Source organism: Conger conger, chromosome 8 (genome assembly GCF_963514075.1).
Source record: "Conger conger chromosome 8, fConCon1.1, whole genome shotgun sequence".
Taxonomy (NCBI): Eukaryota; Metazoa; Chordata; class Actinopteri; order Anguilliformes; family Congridae; genus Conger; species Conger conger.
The window spans coordinates 11,646,692-11,662,152 of NC_083767.1; the positions used below are offsets into that span (position 1 = coordinate 11,646,692).

The window sequence follows — 15,461 nt, forward strand, 5'->3', positions numbered from 1 at the left end:
TCACTCTGGGTAAGTGGCATTAAAAGCATGCCTCGATTCACATTTATGTAGCAGATCACTGTAAGAAGATTAAGCTGGATAAAACACAACCTTTGTTTGCTGGTTGTTTTACGTACGTAAAACATAAGTTCCTTATGTTTGTGTGTAAAAATAGTTTGTAGCCTACTCTCAGTAATTATCAACGTTATACTGTATTGTACCCTAAAAGCTTTTTTTTCCCAAAAACAATTTCCTTTTTCAAATCCAGGTAGGAGTCTGTCAATCGACAGATGGAAGAGAATGCTGAATTGAAATGCTAGCCTTATTTTTGATGCTGTGTTCTTTTTTAATAAGTGCCTTGCCCTCCTTACCCAAGGTACATGCAATGCAATGGGAAACAGAAAATCTCCAACAGAGAAAGTACACATTAAGACAGTCACTGGTGCAGCAAATCAGTATAACTGACATCTCAATGGATCTGGCTTCCCCTCGCCCCCGATTCTGCTCCGTACAGACATCCCTGATGAAAACCTACACCCCTCCCACCCCTCCTGTCCCCCTCCCAAAAAAGTACTGTAATAATGAGACAGGTCCAAGATTCCCCCTCACTGAGCCAACGAGAGCACCGTGTGTGTGGGCAGAGATGTCTGTAGGGCTGGGGGTCCTCCCTCGGCCAGCCTGGAGCTTAACGCGAGGGCGGGGAATTCCAGCGTCGCGTTCTCCCGCTCTAGTGCTTGATCAGCCCTCCGTCCCCCTCACTCACGAACCGCTTGCGCCCCCTGGTGGATATAACAGAGAACTTTCTGTGTGGGCTCTGTGTTAAGGGCAGACTATTTAGTTTGATCATATTCCCTAAATCAGTGGTTTTCAAACTCAGTCCAGGGGACCCCTGTGTACACGTTTCAAGCACAGCTGCAGCGACAGCTTGTCGTATAGAATGTTTTCTTTGCAATTGGGATTTTTAACCCTCTTAAACCATGTTATGTCAGAAATAGCAATTCATGCTGTGAAGAATATCCCGTATCCACAGTGAATTTCTGTGTAGGTGCCACGTTAAGGCCAGGTGGTTTCAGCCGTTCATTTCCCGTGAACATTAGGACACTCACCTGGTAGGACAGGCGTCTCTTAGCTGTTTGGTGATGACGGACTCCTGGTAGCAGAGGTCCAGGAAGGTCTCCATCATGGTGTTGGCAAGCGGGACGTCTAAGCTGATTTCAGGGAGTTCATCATAGACTCTCTGGAAGCCCTGGCACAGTGAGGAAAACACCACTTTACACACTGCAGAATCTTCTGGAAGAAACCCTCTTTCAGCCTGAATCTGAAGATCCACACCATTCCTGAATAACAGCCTCATCTGAACAGTCTAAATATGGCCAGTTCACCTGAAAACAGGTGCGTACAGACTCATATCTGACACTTAACACTGTCAGAACCTTTCAATGGCAGGAGGCAGCACGCACCCTGTTCATCTGGTCCAGTGTGATGAGTCCCGTTTCCCAGAATGCCTTGAGAAGTTTTGTCATCATGCGGACAGCGGTATCCCCTGTAGACTCCAGAACCATGACCACCGCCTGCAGACCCACAAACACAGGCACATGTCTCCAGAGGGGACCAACACACAAGTGAACAGAAATTCACAGCTATGGAACATAACAAACTTTTCCTGTCGGAAAGGAGTCCTATCCTAGAACGAAGATCAGGTCTTCGTGTTATCTCCACTAAAAGCACAGTTTCTGAAGTTTGAAAAAAGAACCTGACGCAAAGAACACAGGTGAGATCCTGCAAGAAATCTTCCTGTAGGTGGTGGTAGCGTACAGGGCTGGGGGCCGACTGTTAAAGGGAGGGCAGCGTGAACTCAGTGAACTCAATGAAAATCATCCTGCACATAACGTGATGTCTCAAGTCTGAAGGACAGAGCTGGCACAGCTGTGCCAGGAGGTGAAGGTAAGGTCTGAACACAAGGCAAGCGGGCCTTGTCCCACACAGAACAGGAGACCACGTCCAGCCCCCCAGAGGCTCTGACGCAGGCAATTTCACAGAGCGCTGACACTTCAGTAAACTTCTCTTCAGATCGTAATGTAGGCCACATTTCATCCTTCGAAAAAATAAAACGTTTAAGTGCATTTTACACCCCATTACCCCCAATTATGGGTTTATGTTTGGATATGGGAAGACAAACAAGATTGTATATAAGGCATTGAATGTCAATCAAGAGGACCGCTTGTTTAAAAAAAGAAACCAAAAAAAAAAGACATTAATTGAATAGGCCAATTAGTACATTTCCTGGCCTGCCAATGTCTTCACAGGAGTTTGAGGATGCTGTGTTTCGACAGGGGTTTAAAGGAGATGGGTACCTCGTAGACGAGCTCATGGTGGAAGTGAGGAACTTCGAGATCCCTCAGACAGTGCTCTGCCTCTGTCACATCACCGGAGACCAGATACTCCTTCAGCAGCAGATTCATCTGGAACACAAGTGTACTCCATCAGGTCCAGATGACTACCCCAGCCAAGCCTCATAGTGCACTGGGGAAACCTCAGTACAGGCTGATGCTTTGAAGATACAGGGGCAGCCTGGTCCATCCAGGGACATGACTGGGACCTGGAAGAGTGGGGCTTCAAGCCCTGGATGATGCTTTTCCTTTGCATGGGGGCCATTGGAGCCCCTGAGAACTCAAACACGGATAACCCAACAATTAACCCAAAATGTAGGTCTGATTGATGAAAAACATGGCTTCATGAATGTTGATAAGTAGCATTAGTTTCACAAATTATGTATATTTCTAAATCAGAGTTGACGTTGAAATGTATTGTATCTTAAAGTGGACTCCCTCTAATCATTCCTCACACCCATTTGTATGACAGGCTAGCCCCTACTCCTCATCATAAAAAAACGCACAAAACCTTAGGCCAAAAAGATGTGGAGTTGCCCAAACATTCAAGACAGTACTGACTAATGGGGAAAGCTCTTTAATGAGCAGGCAATATTAAACCCAAGTCATATTTGGCATCACATACTGCAAGTGGCTCTGAGAACCACACTGTTTTCAGTGAGGCCCTGGTCCAGATCCAACCTGCTTTCATCTGGCCCCAGCAGACAGTGTTTACTGGTTAGACAGGGACAACCAGGCGGCTTTGGCGGACAATGGGATGAGAAAGCAGGACAAAGCTCAGATTAGCGGCAATGCGGAGAACAGAAATCCGCTGACCGTTGGAATCGCTGGACGCTGTACACCATTAACCAACAATGAGCACAGGGGAGCCCCAATATCTGGGAAACACAAGGACACAGAACTCTAAACAACAGCCGTGTGCAGCACAGACAGACACCCTTCTTCTGGCATTGGCCTTTTCGGCCCTTCTACAGATTTTATTATCAATTTTAATTTTAATTTAAAATACGACAATTTTCTTCCTGGCTAGACGTTCCTAGAATGTGTCAAGAGGTCAGGCCACGCAGGAGGTTGTCTACCAGCCCTCCAGAGCTGCATCTTCTCCTGTCCTTACTAAAATGATTTACATGTTTTTGGGATTGCAGCTCAAGGAAACAGTGTCACAGTGCCATGTTGCAATGGCTACTGCGGGCATGAGCAAATGGCTCAAGCTTCCCAGCATGCCGTGCTCCTTCATTTCTGTTCATCACTCATTACAGGGAAGAGATCCAAGAGATTCAAATGTTCACTTCCACACCAATGAGTGATTCGAAGTACAATGTGTGTCAATGTAGTTATGTAGTAGCCCAATGCATGCTGGGTTATGCTCCAGGTCCACCCACTGGAATGAGCAGGGATGAATGAATAGATAGACGGAGAGATGGACGGTTGGATGTAGTTACAATGTGCAGTAGCTGCTCGTACAAAGACCTTGAGTCTTGCCCTACCTCTTTGATGAGGTGTTTGACTGGCCTCTGGCCGCCGCCCACACCCCACACGTTGTCCAATCGCACCATCTCCTTCTTCATTGAGAGCAGCACTGCGGCCCGGTTCAAAGCAGCCCTGCAGGGGAACACGCGTGGGTATCCCTCCGCATCACGGCAGGTCAAAAACACAACGTATAACTCTGAACTAGAATTATACTCTGCTGCCCTAACTCGCCCTAACTCACCCCATCGGAGCACCCACATGATCTGAACATGTCCCATTTACATTTACATTTTACATTAATGGCATTTGGCAGACGCTCTTATCCAGAGCGACATACAGTTGATTAGACTAAGCAGGAGACAATCTTCCCCTGGAGCAATGCAGGGTTAAGGGCCTTGCTCAAGGGCCCAACGGCTGTGCGGATCTTATTGTGGCTACACCAGGATTAGAACCACCGATTTTGCGTGTCCCAGTCATTTACCTTAACGACTACGCTACAGGCCATCCCATCATATGCCAAACTCAACAATGAGGAGCTTACACTGCAGAACCAAATCTCTAAGTGCTGTCATTGATTTCCTACATCCATAGCATGTTCAGATCATTTTCACCCCTTTCACTGACCAGCTAGTGTTGAACAACATCCTATTTGTGATAGTTTCCTGGAAGATAACCAAGATAACTAGCTTTATACAGCTATAAAGCGTTCCTATTCGTAAGTTATGTAGCATGTGATTTATCTAGTCACCTGAATTAATTATTAATCTGTTAGCAACAGATCCATTTGGTCACAAAAGGATCTTTCAGTTAAGTAGAGCTCTTGCTTCCTTTATCTCACCTGGCATTATCGCAGTCCACCTTGCCTTTGTAATGGTCCAGGAAGCCCATGGGAAGAACATGGTCTGCAATGGCCCTTGCAATAAACTGGCCAAGCATCTATGGACACAATGGACAAATCAGCCGTGACCTTTGTTTTCCATTTTAGGGCAGGGACCGGGCCAGCGTAACCTCGAGCCAAAACAACCGTTGAACGACTTTGTGTATCACCAGACCTATTACTCATTGTCGCTGTCATGAGCAACTGTGAGATGCATTTTCTGAACACAGTTAAGCCTCTGTCACATGACAAGAATCCAACGCTGTCCTCAACGGGGACTGTGCTCAATACTCAAGGCAGCAACCACACGAGAAGATTTGAGCGCCGCCAGCTGTTGGACCTTGACGCCATTCATCCAGCTTTATTGTGATTGGCCGGGCCACAAAATTTCTAAACTAGGTCAATGTTCAAACAGTTTGAACTTGCCGCAACTCGCTGTTAATTTTCAGCTGCGCACTATGCTAAGATTATTGTTGTTTCCAAGTTGGCCAACAATGTTCCCTCCATAGGAAATTAATGGTTTGACACCATTTTGATGCTGCTACTGTACAAGCAGCATTACATGGGTGGCTGAATCAACAGCTTTAAAGCAGGCCAATAACAGCACAGATCCCACCAGAACTTTAACAAGCCAGTCTTATCACCATGAAAGGAACGCAGGCACCAGCATCATCAGGTCCCTACCCTCCACAAAGTCGAGCCAGTTACCTGTGGGGCTTCAGGTGTGTCCAGGATGAGATCTGGTAGGTCCTTGAGCATCTTGTCGAAGGCTCGAGCCATCTCCGTCTCGGTCAGGACCTTGCCCACCATATCGGAGAGAAGTCGTGAGGTCAGCTCCCGGTGGCTGGCCTTGCCCTCCAGGGAGAGCGACACGGCCAGAGACGACACGTTGAACTTTCTGTGCCCCAAATTCAGTCCCTCCAGCAGCATCTGATACGAGACAAACGCAGAGAACACGCATATACATTCGCTGAACACTTTCTTAGGAACACCTGTACACATACTTATTCATGTGATTATCTCATCAGCCAATTGTGTGGCAGCAGAGCAATGCATGACATCAGAAAGATACAGGTCAGCAGCTTAAGTTGATGTTCAGCAGCCTGTAGCGTAGTGGTTAAGGTAAATGACTGGGACAGGCAAGGTCAAGGGTTCGAATCCCAGTGTAGCCACAATAAGATCCGCACAGCCGTTGGGCCCTTGAGCAAGGCCCTTAACCCTGCATTGCTCCAGGGGAGGATTGTCTCCTGCTTAGTCTAATCAACTGTACGTCGCTCTGGATAAGAGCGTCTGCCAAATGCCAATAATCTAATGTTCTCAACGACCAGAATCAGAATGGGGGGAAAAATGTGATCTCAGTGATTTCAACCATGGCATGATTGTTGATGCCAGACTCCTGGTTTTTAATTTTCGCACAAATTGTGGCCTTCCCAGTCTGAATCCAATAGAACACTTTTGGGATGTTGAAGAATGGGAGATTCATAGCATGAATATGCAGCTGACAAATCTGCAGAAATTTGTGTCAATATGGAACAGGATCTTAAAGGAATGTTTTCAACATGTTGTGGAATCCTGTAGGAAGGCTGTATTGAGAGCAAAGGTAGGCCATACGCAGTATTAGTACAGTGTTTCTAATAGTGTTCAGTGAGCATACATGCCCTCAGGGACTGAGTCATTTACCAAGCTACTGACAAACACAGAGAACGCACACATACGTACTCACACCGTTAGAGAACATGCATATCTATAGCCTTAGGGATCAAGTCATTCACCAAATCTGGCATTCTGCACCTGAGAGAAAATGCTTAATTGCGTCAGTTGGATTTCATTTGCACTTCAAGAGACAAACGGTGCCTTTAGGACAAAGACCTTTTTCATATCCATAATGACTCCGCACAATAGTCTTGCGACAGTCTCTGAGGCATAAAGCTTTATTTGAAAGAGAAAGAAAAGCAATACTCTTTTGTTCACTTTTGTTAATGAGCCACCACAGATGTCTGCTCCGACTGTCATCTTTGACTGAATGAAGGCTACGTTCAAATGACGCCCATGAGCAGTTCTGTACACGTCTGCCCCTTTTAAAAATAGCCACTGCGATGAGTGTACTCTCACAGAACGATATGGGGAATTGAAAAAAGTCCAAGCACATGGCAGAACTTGGTACAGAGTGAGAGATAAGAGGCTTGTGTGAAAAGGGAAGGACACCAGCACGAACACCTGCTAGTAAAGAAGGATAGGAAAAACTCAGCAAAAATTAACTATGAGTGGAGAAGGGTTTCTTTTACTTGTTTAATAATATTCGAGTGCTGGGGTATTTTAACACAAGAGGAAGTTAATTCAACATTAAGCTATAAAAATAAAAAAACACAGTATCTAAAAAATAACATCGGAGAATAATCAAATAAATAAATAAATAAGGATTGAGGTTATTCAGAAAATGGAAAAGAGGGGAGAGAGTTTAATGACGCGTTTGGGTCTCACCTGGACCTCCTTGGTGTCTCCGTGCTCAAAGTATTCCTGCACGATGGGGTTGACCGTCTTTTCCAGCTCACGTTCGTCAAGCTCCGGCACCACGGTGGCGTATACGGTCTCTCCCTACAAACAGACACAGATCATCACTCCACCCAAGGCATCATGGGTCGCACACTCAACCCAGGTGTCCAGTACTCTGCTATGCATCTCCTGAACAACAACCTTTCTCGCCCAACCAAACAGGTTTTCACAGTTTAAAACAACACACTAACATTCTAATAATCCTGAGGGTTCCAGCAGTGTCATTCTAACATATGGAATGAATGTGGCAGGGGTGAAATATCAAAGGGAATCAGTGGAGAGTAACAAAGGCTTGTAACCATGTTATATAGTCAGTGTTCATACGACTTAGTTCAGTGGATTCTGAAGGCCGAAACAACTTAACAAGCGGAAGTACTGTCCCCACAATAGGCCTCAGCAGTTTCAGCAGAAGTAGTTAGTGGAGCTAGGAGTAAGAACTTCCCTCAGTACAGAAACACCTGAACTCAATGACCAATCTCTGCAGCTCCAAAAACACCACACTGTATGAAATGAACCACACAATACGAGGCATGCAACCTGTTTAAAGGGGTGCCACCAGTTTCCTGTGGGGCGGCACAGTGCATGATCTCACCTGGGCTATCTCGTCGTAGTTGGGGTCTTTGGCATCTGGTTCCTCCATCTCATAGACCATGCCCGCTGCTCCCCACACCCCCTTCCCGCCAGCTCCACCTGCGGGGGATGACATCATATCATCATCATCATCTTCAACTTCATCTCCACCAACGCTGTGCAGGCCAACCTTACAACAAGCGTAAATGGTGCAGAGAGCAACTCTTTCAATCTACATCATCAACATCAGCTACCATCATTCTCTGCACCACATGATCATGTCCACTGGAGAAATTACAAACATGGCAAAAAGCATTGATTAACATGTTAAAGCATGCTAAACCTGCAGAACAGGAAACCTGATGAAAAGCACTTAAAATGTGATTTTAAAAGCGCTTCAGTGAAATTCTGCACACATATTTATACATTTTACCCTGTATAAATAAATAATATGTTGTCAAAAATTTGAGTGGTTACTCTATGTACCAAAATGTTTTGTTTTCACATAATACTGAAATGAAAGCACTAGCTCTGAATAAGCATGACTGAGAACAGCTGGTTGGTGATTGGTCTTTGCGGTCGCTCTGGATAAAAGTCTGCTAAATGCCTGTAATGTAATGTTTATGTAATGGTCACCATGGCATCAGGGGGTTCATTTATACACACCTTTCTTGGGTAGGCCTCGGCCTTTCCCCATCCTGGACTTGCGGTCGTTGGTGCCGACCTTGCCCTTGGGGCTGGTGGGGTCCCCGGCCTGCTCCGCCCCGGCCTCGGACAGCGACTCGCGGGTGGAGTCGCGGGAGGAGGTCCTGCGCAGGCGCCTCTTGGCTTTGGCCTTCAGGCGGGCTTCATGGAGGGCCTTCTCCTGCGGGGTCCAGTTCCCATTCACCTCCGCCTCGTTCAGGATGTCATCATCGTCGTAGGGCTTGTCCGCGTCCCCCGAGCCAAATGGCCCTGTGAACACACACATACAGGCGTGCGCACACACACACACACACAGACAGAGACACACACACACACACACACACACACACACAGACAGACACAAACACACACAGAGACACAAACACACACACACACACACACACACACACACACACACAGACACAAACACACACAGAGACACAAACACACACACACACCCGCATACACACAAAGACACGGAGACACGGAGACAGACAGCACAAGGAGGTAAAATTAATTCACAAAGCCAGACGACCATCGACTACCTTATTTTGAGTTGCAGCCCCATGTAAACTACCTTTTGGCGCTGCCATCATTTAGAAAATAAAAGGTAGCCTATGTATCATGCACTATGCATTATTTTAGAAGTTGTAGCCTATGACATCAGCAATGTTTGGGCCATTTTCACAAGAATCTGAATATGGAGATTACTAAATTAAGATTCATGTATTCTTTGAAAATGTAGCATAAATTCCAAAAGCTAAACAAATCTGATTTAATGCTTCACACACACTAAATTTACTTGAACTTTTTTCTCTCTCAGTAAACCACAAACACACAATTTCAAGTGCAACTAGAATGTAGCCAGAGATTGTGCACAATAGTATTTTTCTGTGTTTTTTTAAACTATGGATGGCAGGGCAGTCCTTGGAGCTTGCAGTGAATGCCAAGTTCAATCAATGTGAACCAGCAGCTGTCCTTGGGTTGCGGTTTGCCAAATAAAACTCATAGAATGCTGAAGCTTCCTTGCATATCTCACTGGCAAGATAACGACTAGGCCATTAACTCTGACCTTCTTGATAGTTGTTGATTCAGCTCCTTGCTACTTTTTTTTTTTTTCCAAAATCAATTTCTTGTCACTTGTAGAGGACAGCAACCCTTTTTTCAGATTTCATTTGAACAAAAACATGGCATGAAAAGCTGACACTGTGTTGACTATCCCTGTACATAACCTCCAGATGGCAATGTTTTCATTCTGTGAAATTCCATAGGTTACCATCAACCTCCAGACAAGCATTTTGATGGATTTGACTTGTACAATACTTATAAGGCCTAATTCTTGAATGCTCATAGTAATTTTAAAATGTCTCACTGTTGTATTTATAGCAACACCATGACCATGTTTTTGGTAATTTGCCAAGGGTATGAATAAACCTGAAGGCCACACGGTGTGTGTGTGTGTGTGTGTGTGTGCATGTACATGTGTGTGTGTGTGTTTCACGCTGCCCTCACCATTACATTCACAGGCCATTTCATTCCCCTCAGTATCTCTCAAATGCGGAAATAAGCACCTCGGTAGCTTGTCCACACAAACATGTTTTAATCAGTGTGGGGGCTTGGGTTCAATCCCTCAGGCCCTGTTTAGAGCCCATCCCCCTGTGCCACTGAGGGGAGGGTTACTGCATAGGGCGGTGGGACAGTCACGTGACCACTTCCGGGAAACACCAACCAGGGTCAAGATGAGTTATGGTTCAGAATGTAATGAATGTCTCTCCAGGGTCCCACCTGCCACTGCCAAGGAGTTACACCCTATACATTACACACAAGGCAGCCCTGGCGTCTCTAGGGGAACCACAGTGAATATGACCATGTCATTTCAGAAGGTCCCCACTGAGTCTTAGACATACCGGAGGAAAAACTCTGGCAGTGTATTAAGACTGTATTATATATTATGGTTATGAACATGATAATGATCGTTATGCATAGCGACTGGGCTAGCCCACACCATTCCACACATTTTATATTAACCAAAATGTGAACACACCATTTAGGCCTAAACTTCAAAATCGCAAAAGGCAAAACCTCACATTGGAAACAAAAGTGAAAATGTGTATTATGACAATATGGTGTCACAATACTTTGCGTGATAAGGGTTCCCTGGCTGAAAATAAGTTATCTACAGATGTCTTCAGTGTTCTTTTACGTGCATTTTACAATCCAATCGGTATCTAATCTATGCGCACACATTCTACCGCACGTCAACTGATTACGCTAAAATGAAGCTTTAAGAACAAAGCTAGTGTAACACAGGAGCTGTTTTCAGAGCCTATCACACCCCCTCACACACAGGCTTACAGGAAGGGCTTTGCTTTGGCCACATGGCCAACAGACGCAATGTTTTTCGTCTTCCCTGCATACAGCAAAAACTTGCAGTAAACACTGTGAACCAAGTACCGCCTTGCCCTGCAACTCTGCCAAACCAATCTGCCATTCATCAACCATCTCCACAAGCCAAAACCACTGCCCTCCATCAAATAAAGCAGAGAAGAAAAAACATCCCAGCCAAGTGCAAACCATCCAGTGAAGCAAGATATTTCAGACTGTACTGTATCCAGGCGTAACTCTATCCCTCCACATACAGTACAACTAGTTCTACTTCAGGAAAGTTTTTTTAAGCACTCTGCACAGCTTAGTCTAGATCTACATGTTGCATTAGCTTAGCATCATGTCTTGTAGTGTGCTATATTTCTCCTTGGCAACCTGCCCACCAATTCTGTTTAAAGAATGCAGAAGCGACCCAGAGAGAAAATCATCCACCAATATTCCCAGGAACTAAACTGAAGAAATCGCAGGCATACTTGTGTCTTCTTACTCCACTAACAATCCTCACGCCACCAGCATGCAGCACGCCCATGCAATGAGTTATTTGGGGGTTTTAGCATCGTTTTCTGAAATAACACTTGTAAGTATGTTTACAGGCCTTGTGCTCATCATAAAGTGCATAGCTGGTCAGTCACAGCAAGCCTGAACTGACCTTCAGAGGCACTCGCTTTACATGGTTGGATTCACTAGTACAACAGAATTCCATCAGAGATACAGTAGATGGTCTGACCTCAGCTGCATTCTGCAGGGCCTGTTATGAGTTTTGACAAATGTAAAGTTGTTTACAGTCTAAAATTTCCCTCGGGATGAATAAAGAATCTATCTATCTATCTACATTGAAAATGTCACCAAGTCACTTCAGGTATATCATATGAACTACATTGCCACAGGGCCAGCGGATACAGACTTAAGTGTCCTACACACTACACAATCACTAGATGGACAATTTTCAGTCCCACTAGCATGAACAACTGTTGTTAATACTATATTGTGCAAATTAGAATCACCTAACGAGTGCAACAGGAAAGTGGAGTGACTACTAGCAGTCATTGCATGCCGGATAACTGTCCTGGTCGCCTGTATTGCTTTGTGCATGCCACATGTGTTGTATGCCATGACTGTAACCTATTACACCACTGCAAAAGTCTGGGCTGAAGACATTTTATCAATAATATCAAAGATACCAAACCACATGAGATGAGAAGTGAGAATGTACAATATGCTTCTAGACGCCATGACCATACGGCCGTATTGTTGCGCTCAGATCGTGCGGAGGTTTTTGCCAAACTGTGAATATCGTACAGAGAGAAAAGCATGTGTGAGAAACCATTAAAAACCGTTTGTTATTGCAGTTGTCTTGCCCTGCCACTAGGATTGTTTGTGTACATTGAGAGGCTAAAAGGAGGTACGACAGAAGTCTATCTGTGGCGTTCACTGTTGTTTTACAGGTTCTCATATTCTTCGTTGCAGATTGGCTGAGGCTAAAGACATGTAGCTAAAAGTTAATTCAAGATGTAGGGTACATTTTAACACAAGGGTGTGACACACACGCATGAAGTGTTTCAGAAAAGGTTACCTGATCAATTGGTTATGCAATAAAGCTCGATCATCCTGAAGTGGGTCAGTGGGGTCCCACCCTGGCTTGTTGTATCCCTGCTGTGCTTAATTAATCGCGCTTAACTATTGGATTGACTGAACACTGATCGTGATTTGGCATTAGCTAGTAACTTAGCTATGGCAACGTGTTAATCTCGGGTGTAGTCATCTATCGTTCATAAACTGGGCACAATTTTGAAATGGAATTAGAATTAGAAATATAATTAAAGCGATGGCAGGTTGATTAACGTCATAGCAAACTGCAAACGTTAATAATTACAAACAGCAGCTAAACACATTCCATAGGGTTGTGCAGAAACTACACACACATAGGCCAAAAAAGTTGTTAAAACATATCTCGGCAGATTCTAAATGCATAAAATATGTAATCAGGAGAAAACCCAGGCAACATCATTATACGACCGTTAAAAGATGCTAAATTATATTGCTGCCAGGCGAGTTAACCCTTCTGCATTGCGCGAGCACATGGAGCGTGTGGTAAACAATAGCTAGCTGCTAGCTAGCCAGCTAAATAAAATGTCAGCTAGCTAGGTGGTATACGCAAGCGTGGCCACTCTGGCTGGCAAGCTGACAATATTTTCACTCATGCATATACTCGATTGAATTCTCGCAATGCTCTCAAGCATTCGGATAGTTTCTTTGATCTTGCAAAAACCAAAATCTCACCATCCTGTTCCAGAGCGGTGGTCCATGCTTCCACTTCAGTCGCCATTTCTCTCGTCTGCAGGCTGCAACTGGAGACTATTAATTCCTCTTTTTCCCACCACTCTCTATCCGAAAGACACAAAAACATGACGTGCAAGTCTCATTACATCAAGAACAATCTGCAGATGCTTCCGAAATAGATTTATATGGTGCAAGCACAGATCACTGTTGTACCATTCATTTAAAATCTCACCCTCTGTAGTCAAGATTTCAGCAAATAATAATAAAGAAATGTATTCTGATGAAAAAAATATATATCGTTTATCTTCTTGCTTTTAAACAAAAAGAAATGGTTCGTGCACGAAATGTGTTTAAATGAAAAAATATAACCACAAAATATATAATTGTCTCATGCACCTTTAAGGACTTGCTCTTGAACGTAAACAGAATCTGTTTTTAACTTTGGGACGCTCCTAGAATCACGTGGTGAAAACGTGTATTAGGAATGGCTGAAAGGGGGGCGGGAACGCTTCATTCAAGACCAATCAGATGACAAGCTACTGAGAAGAAACCCATAGAAAGTAAACGATGTACGCAACGTTCCCTCCGTGGATTTCTGGTTGCTCCTTATGGCTGGAAAGTGTTGACTGTTCCCAAGACTCTTCCCCGTGAATTAATGAACTATAAAGAAGGCCTGGTAGCTACGTCTATTAATGTAACATTTTAAGTATTCACTGAGAGACATAAATTAGAATTCACTATCACAAACAGATGCAAATGGTTTGTTTTTGTTAGCACTAAATTATGGGGTGCTATTCTCTGAACAATGGACTTCATTGAGCAATGTACGTTAAATATAAAGCATTTAGATACAAAAGCCATATTAAAAAGACCAGATGTCTATCCTATGTTCAAGGTTTCTCAAGGATGCCTTAGATTAGAGCATACACTCACTGTACCGCATTGCAGAATCCTACACACCGCACCCTTTTGCTCTGGGCGTCTTGCTTCCCAGAAATCCCCCTGTGCCAAGTGCAAACCTGTTTTTTAAACTAAACTGGATGACCTAATTCATGCACATATGAATGCAAAGGTTTTGGGACAGTGACACAATGTTGTTTGTTTGTTGTTTTGGCTCTGTACTCCAGCACTAATGAATATTAGGTTAAAGTGCAGACTTTCATTTTCATTCCTCTCCATTTCTTGAATGCCAACTTGCAGAATCCTACTCACAATCAAAACTAACAAAGAAAACCCACAAACTTGAGTACAATAACTTGGCTTTGCCATTGAATCTAGATGCCTTTTGTTTTGATAACAGTACTGAGAATTGCTGAGATTTTGCCACACAGAGAGGCAAACCTAAGCTACTGAATGGATCATGAGAAATGCATGCAGCAAATTCACAATCTTCCTACCCAATATCCAGAATACATTTCCTGCCAAATAAATTTGCAGAGCTTTGTGTGTTCCCTTAATTTTAAAGTATGAAATCCAAAGAGGAATCAACAGTAAATTTGATCACAATATCTACATGCATACTGTATATCTATACTGTCTAAATATACTGTAATCTATGCCACCATGTGAAGACAAAATCAGTTCGCTAACATGCAGCCTCTCTCTTTCCTGTGGTGTGTTGAAATGCCAGTCTCTTATTTTTCAGATACTGAGGTCAGAGGTTAAACTCTGAATTTAAAATGTGGCCCTGAGGAAAGATGTCACGTGTCCTCCAAAAAAAGCTCACAGTAAGTTCCCTTTTTGCAAGGACAGAAAAAATCTTGGGGGAGGCAGGCCATGGGGAACATCCCTGACTAACAGTTTACGAGATAACTTTTTTGATTCTGCTTAAACTAAGCACTGCTGTCAGCGCGGCTAACTCTCTATTATAACAAACAAACAAACAAAACAGAATGTGCTCCTTTGTCTTTTTCTGAATTCCTTCGAGTTCTCTCCCTTTAGCATTTACCAGAGGTGATGATTATATGATGTATTGACACTGGACACTAGATGGGGTGAGAGAAGCATCATACATATAAGAGCATCATTTTTAACATTTTTTTCTACCATCTACCGTTTTACCTATGAACAATAAAATGATTTCCTTTCCTGTGTTTCGTAGAGGCATATCCCTAAAATAAACCAACAATTTATTCTTCAATGTGACCTTCACTTCCTGCTGCCCTGCAATTGGTCATAAAATGTGAGATGCCGGATGCCCTTCAGACAAGCGGATATGTATAAATCACAGAGAGCATATCACCGTGCTGCCGGAAAACTATACCTTTGAATTA

The 15,461-nt window shown here is 44.0% G+C and overlaps 1 protein-coding gene across 2 annotated transcripts; it reads right to left on the bottom strand.

Moving 5' to 3' along the window:
* Nucleotides 1-530: 530 nt before the first annotated feature.
* On the bottom strand, nt 531-13,637 carry LOC133135909 (programmed cell death protein 4-like). Of its 2 annotated transcripts, none has more exons than XM_061253253.1 (12): nt 13,585-13,637; nt 13,189-13,292; nt 8,506-8,793; nt 7,862-7,959; nt 7,198-7,311; nt 5,425-5,646; nt 4,678-4,775; nt 3,857-3,971; nt 2,334-2,441; nt 1,440-1,550; nt 1,086-1,225; nt 531-758 (listed from the first exon to the last, which is right to left on the bottom strand). In XM_061253253.1, the coding sequence occupies exons 2-12, from the start codon at nt 13,232-13,234 to the stop codon at nt 707-709; spliced, it is 1,392 nt and encodes a 463-aa protein (XP_061109237.1). In that variant the 5' UTR covers nt 13,235-13,292; nt 13,585-13,637; the 3' UTR covers nt 531-706. The 2 variants fall into 2 exon arrangements, with proteins under 2 accessions (XP_061109237.1, XP_061109236.1); XM_061253252.1 differs by having other exon boundaries at nt 13,421-13,630.
* Between the last annotated feature and the right edge of the window lie 1,824 nt (nt 13,638-15,461).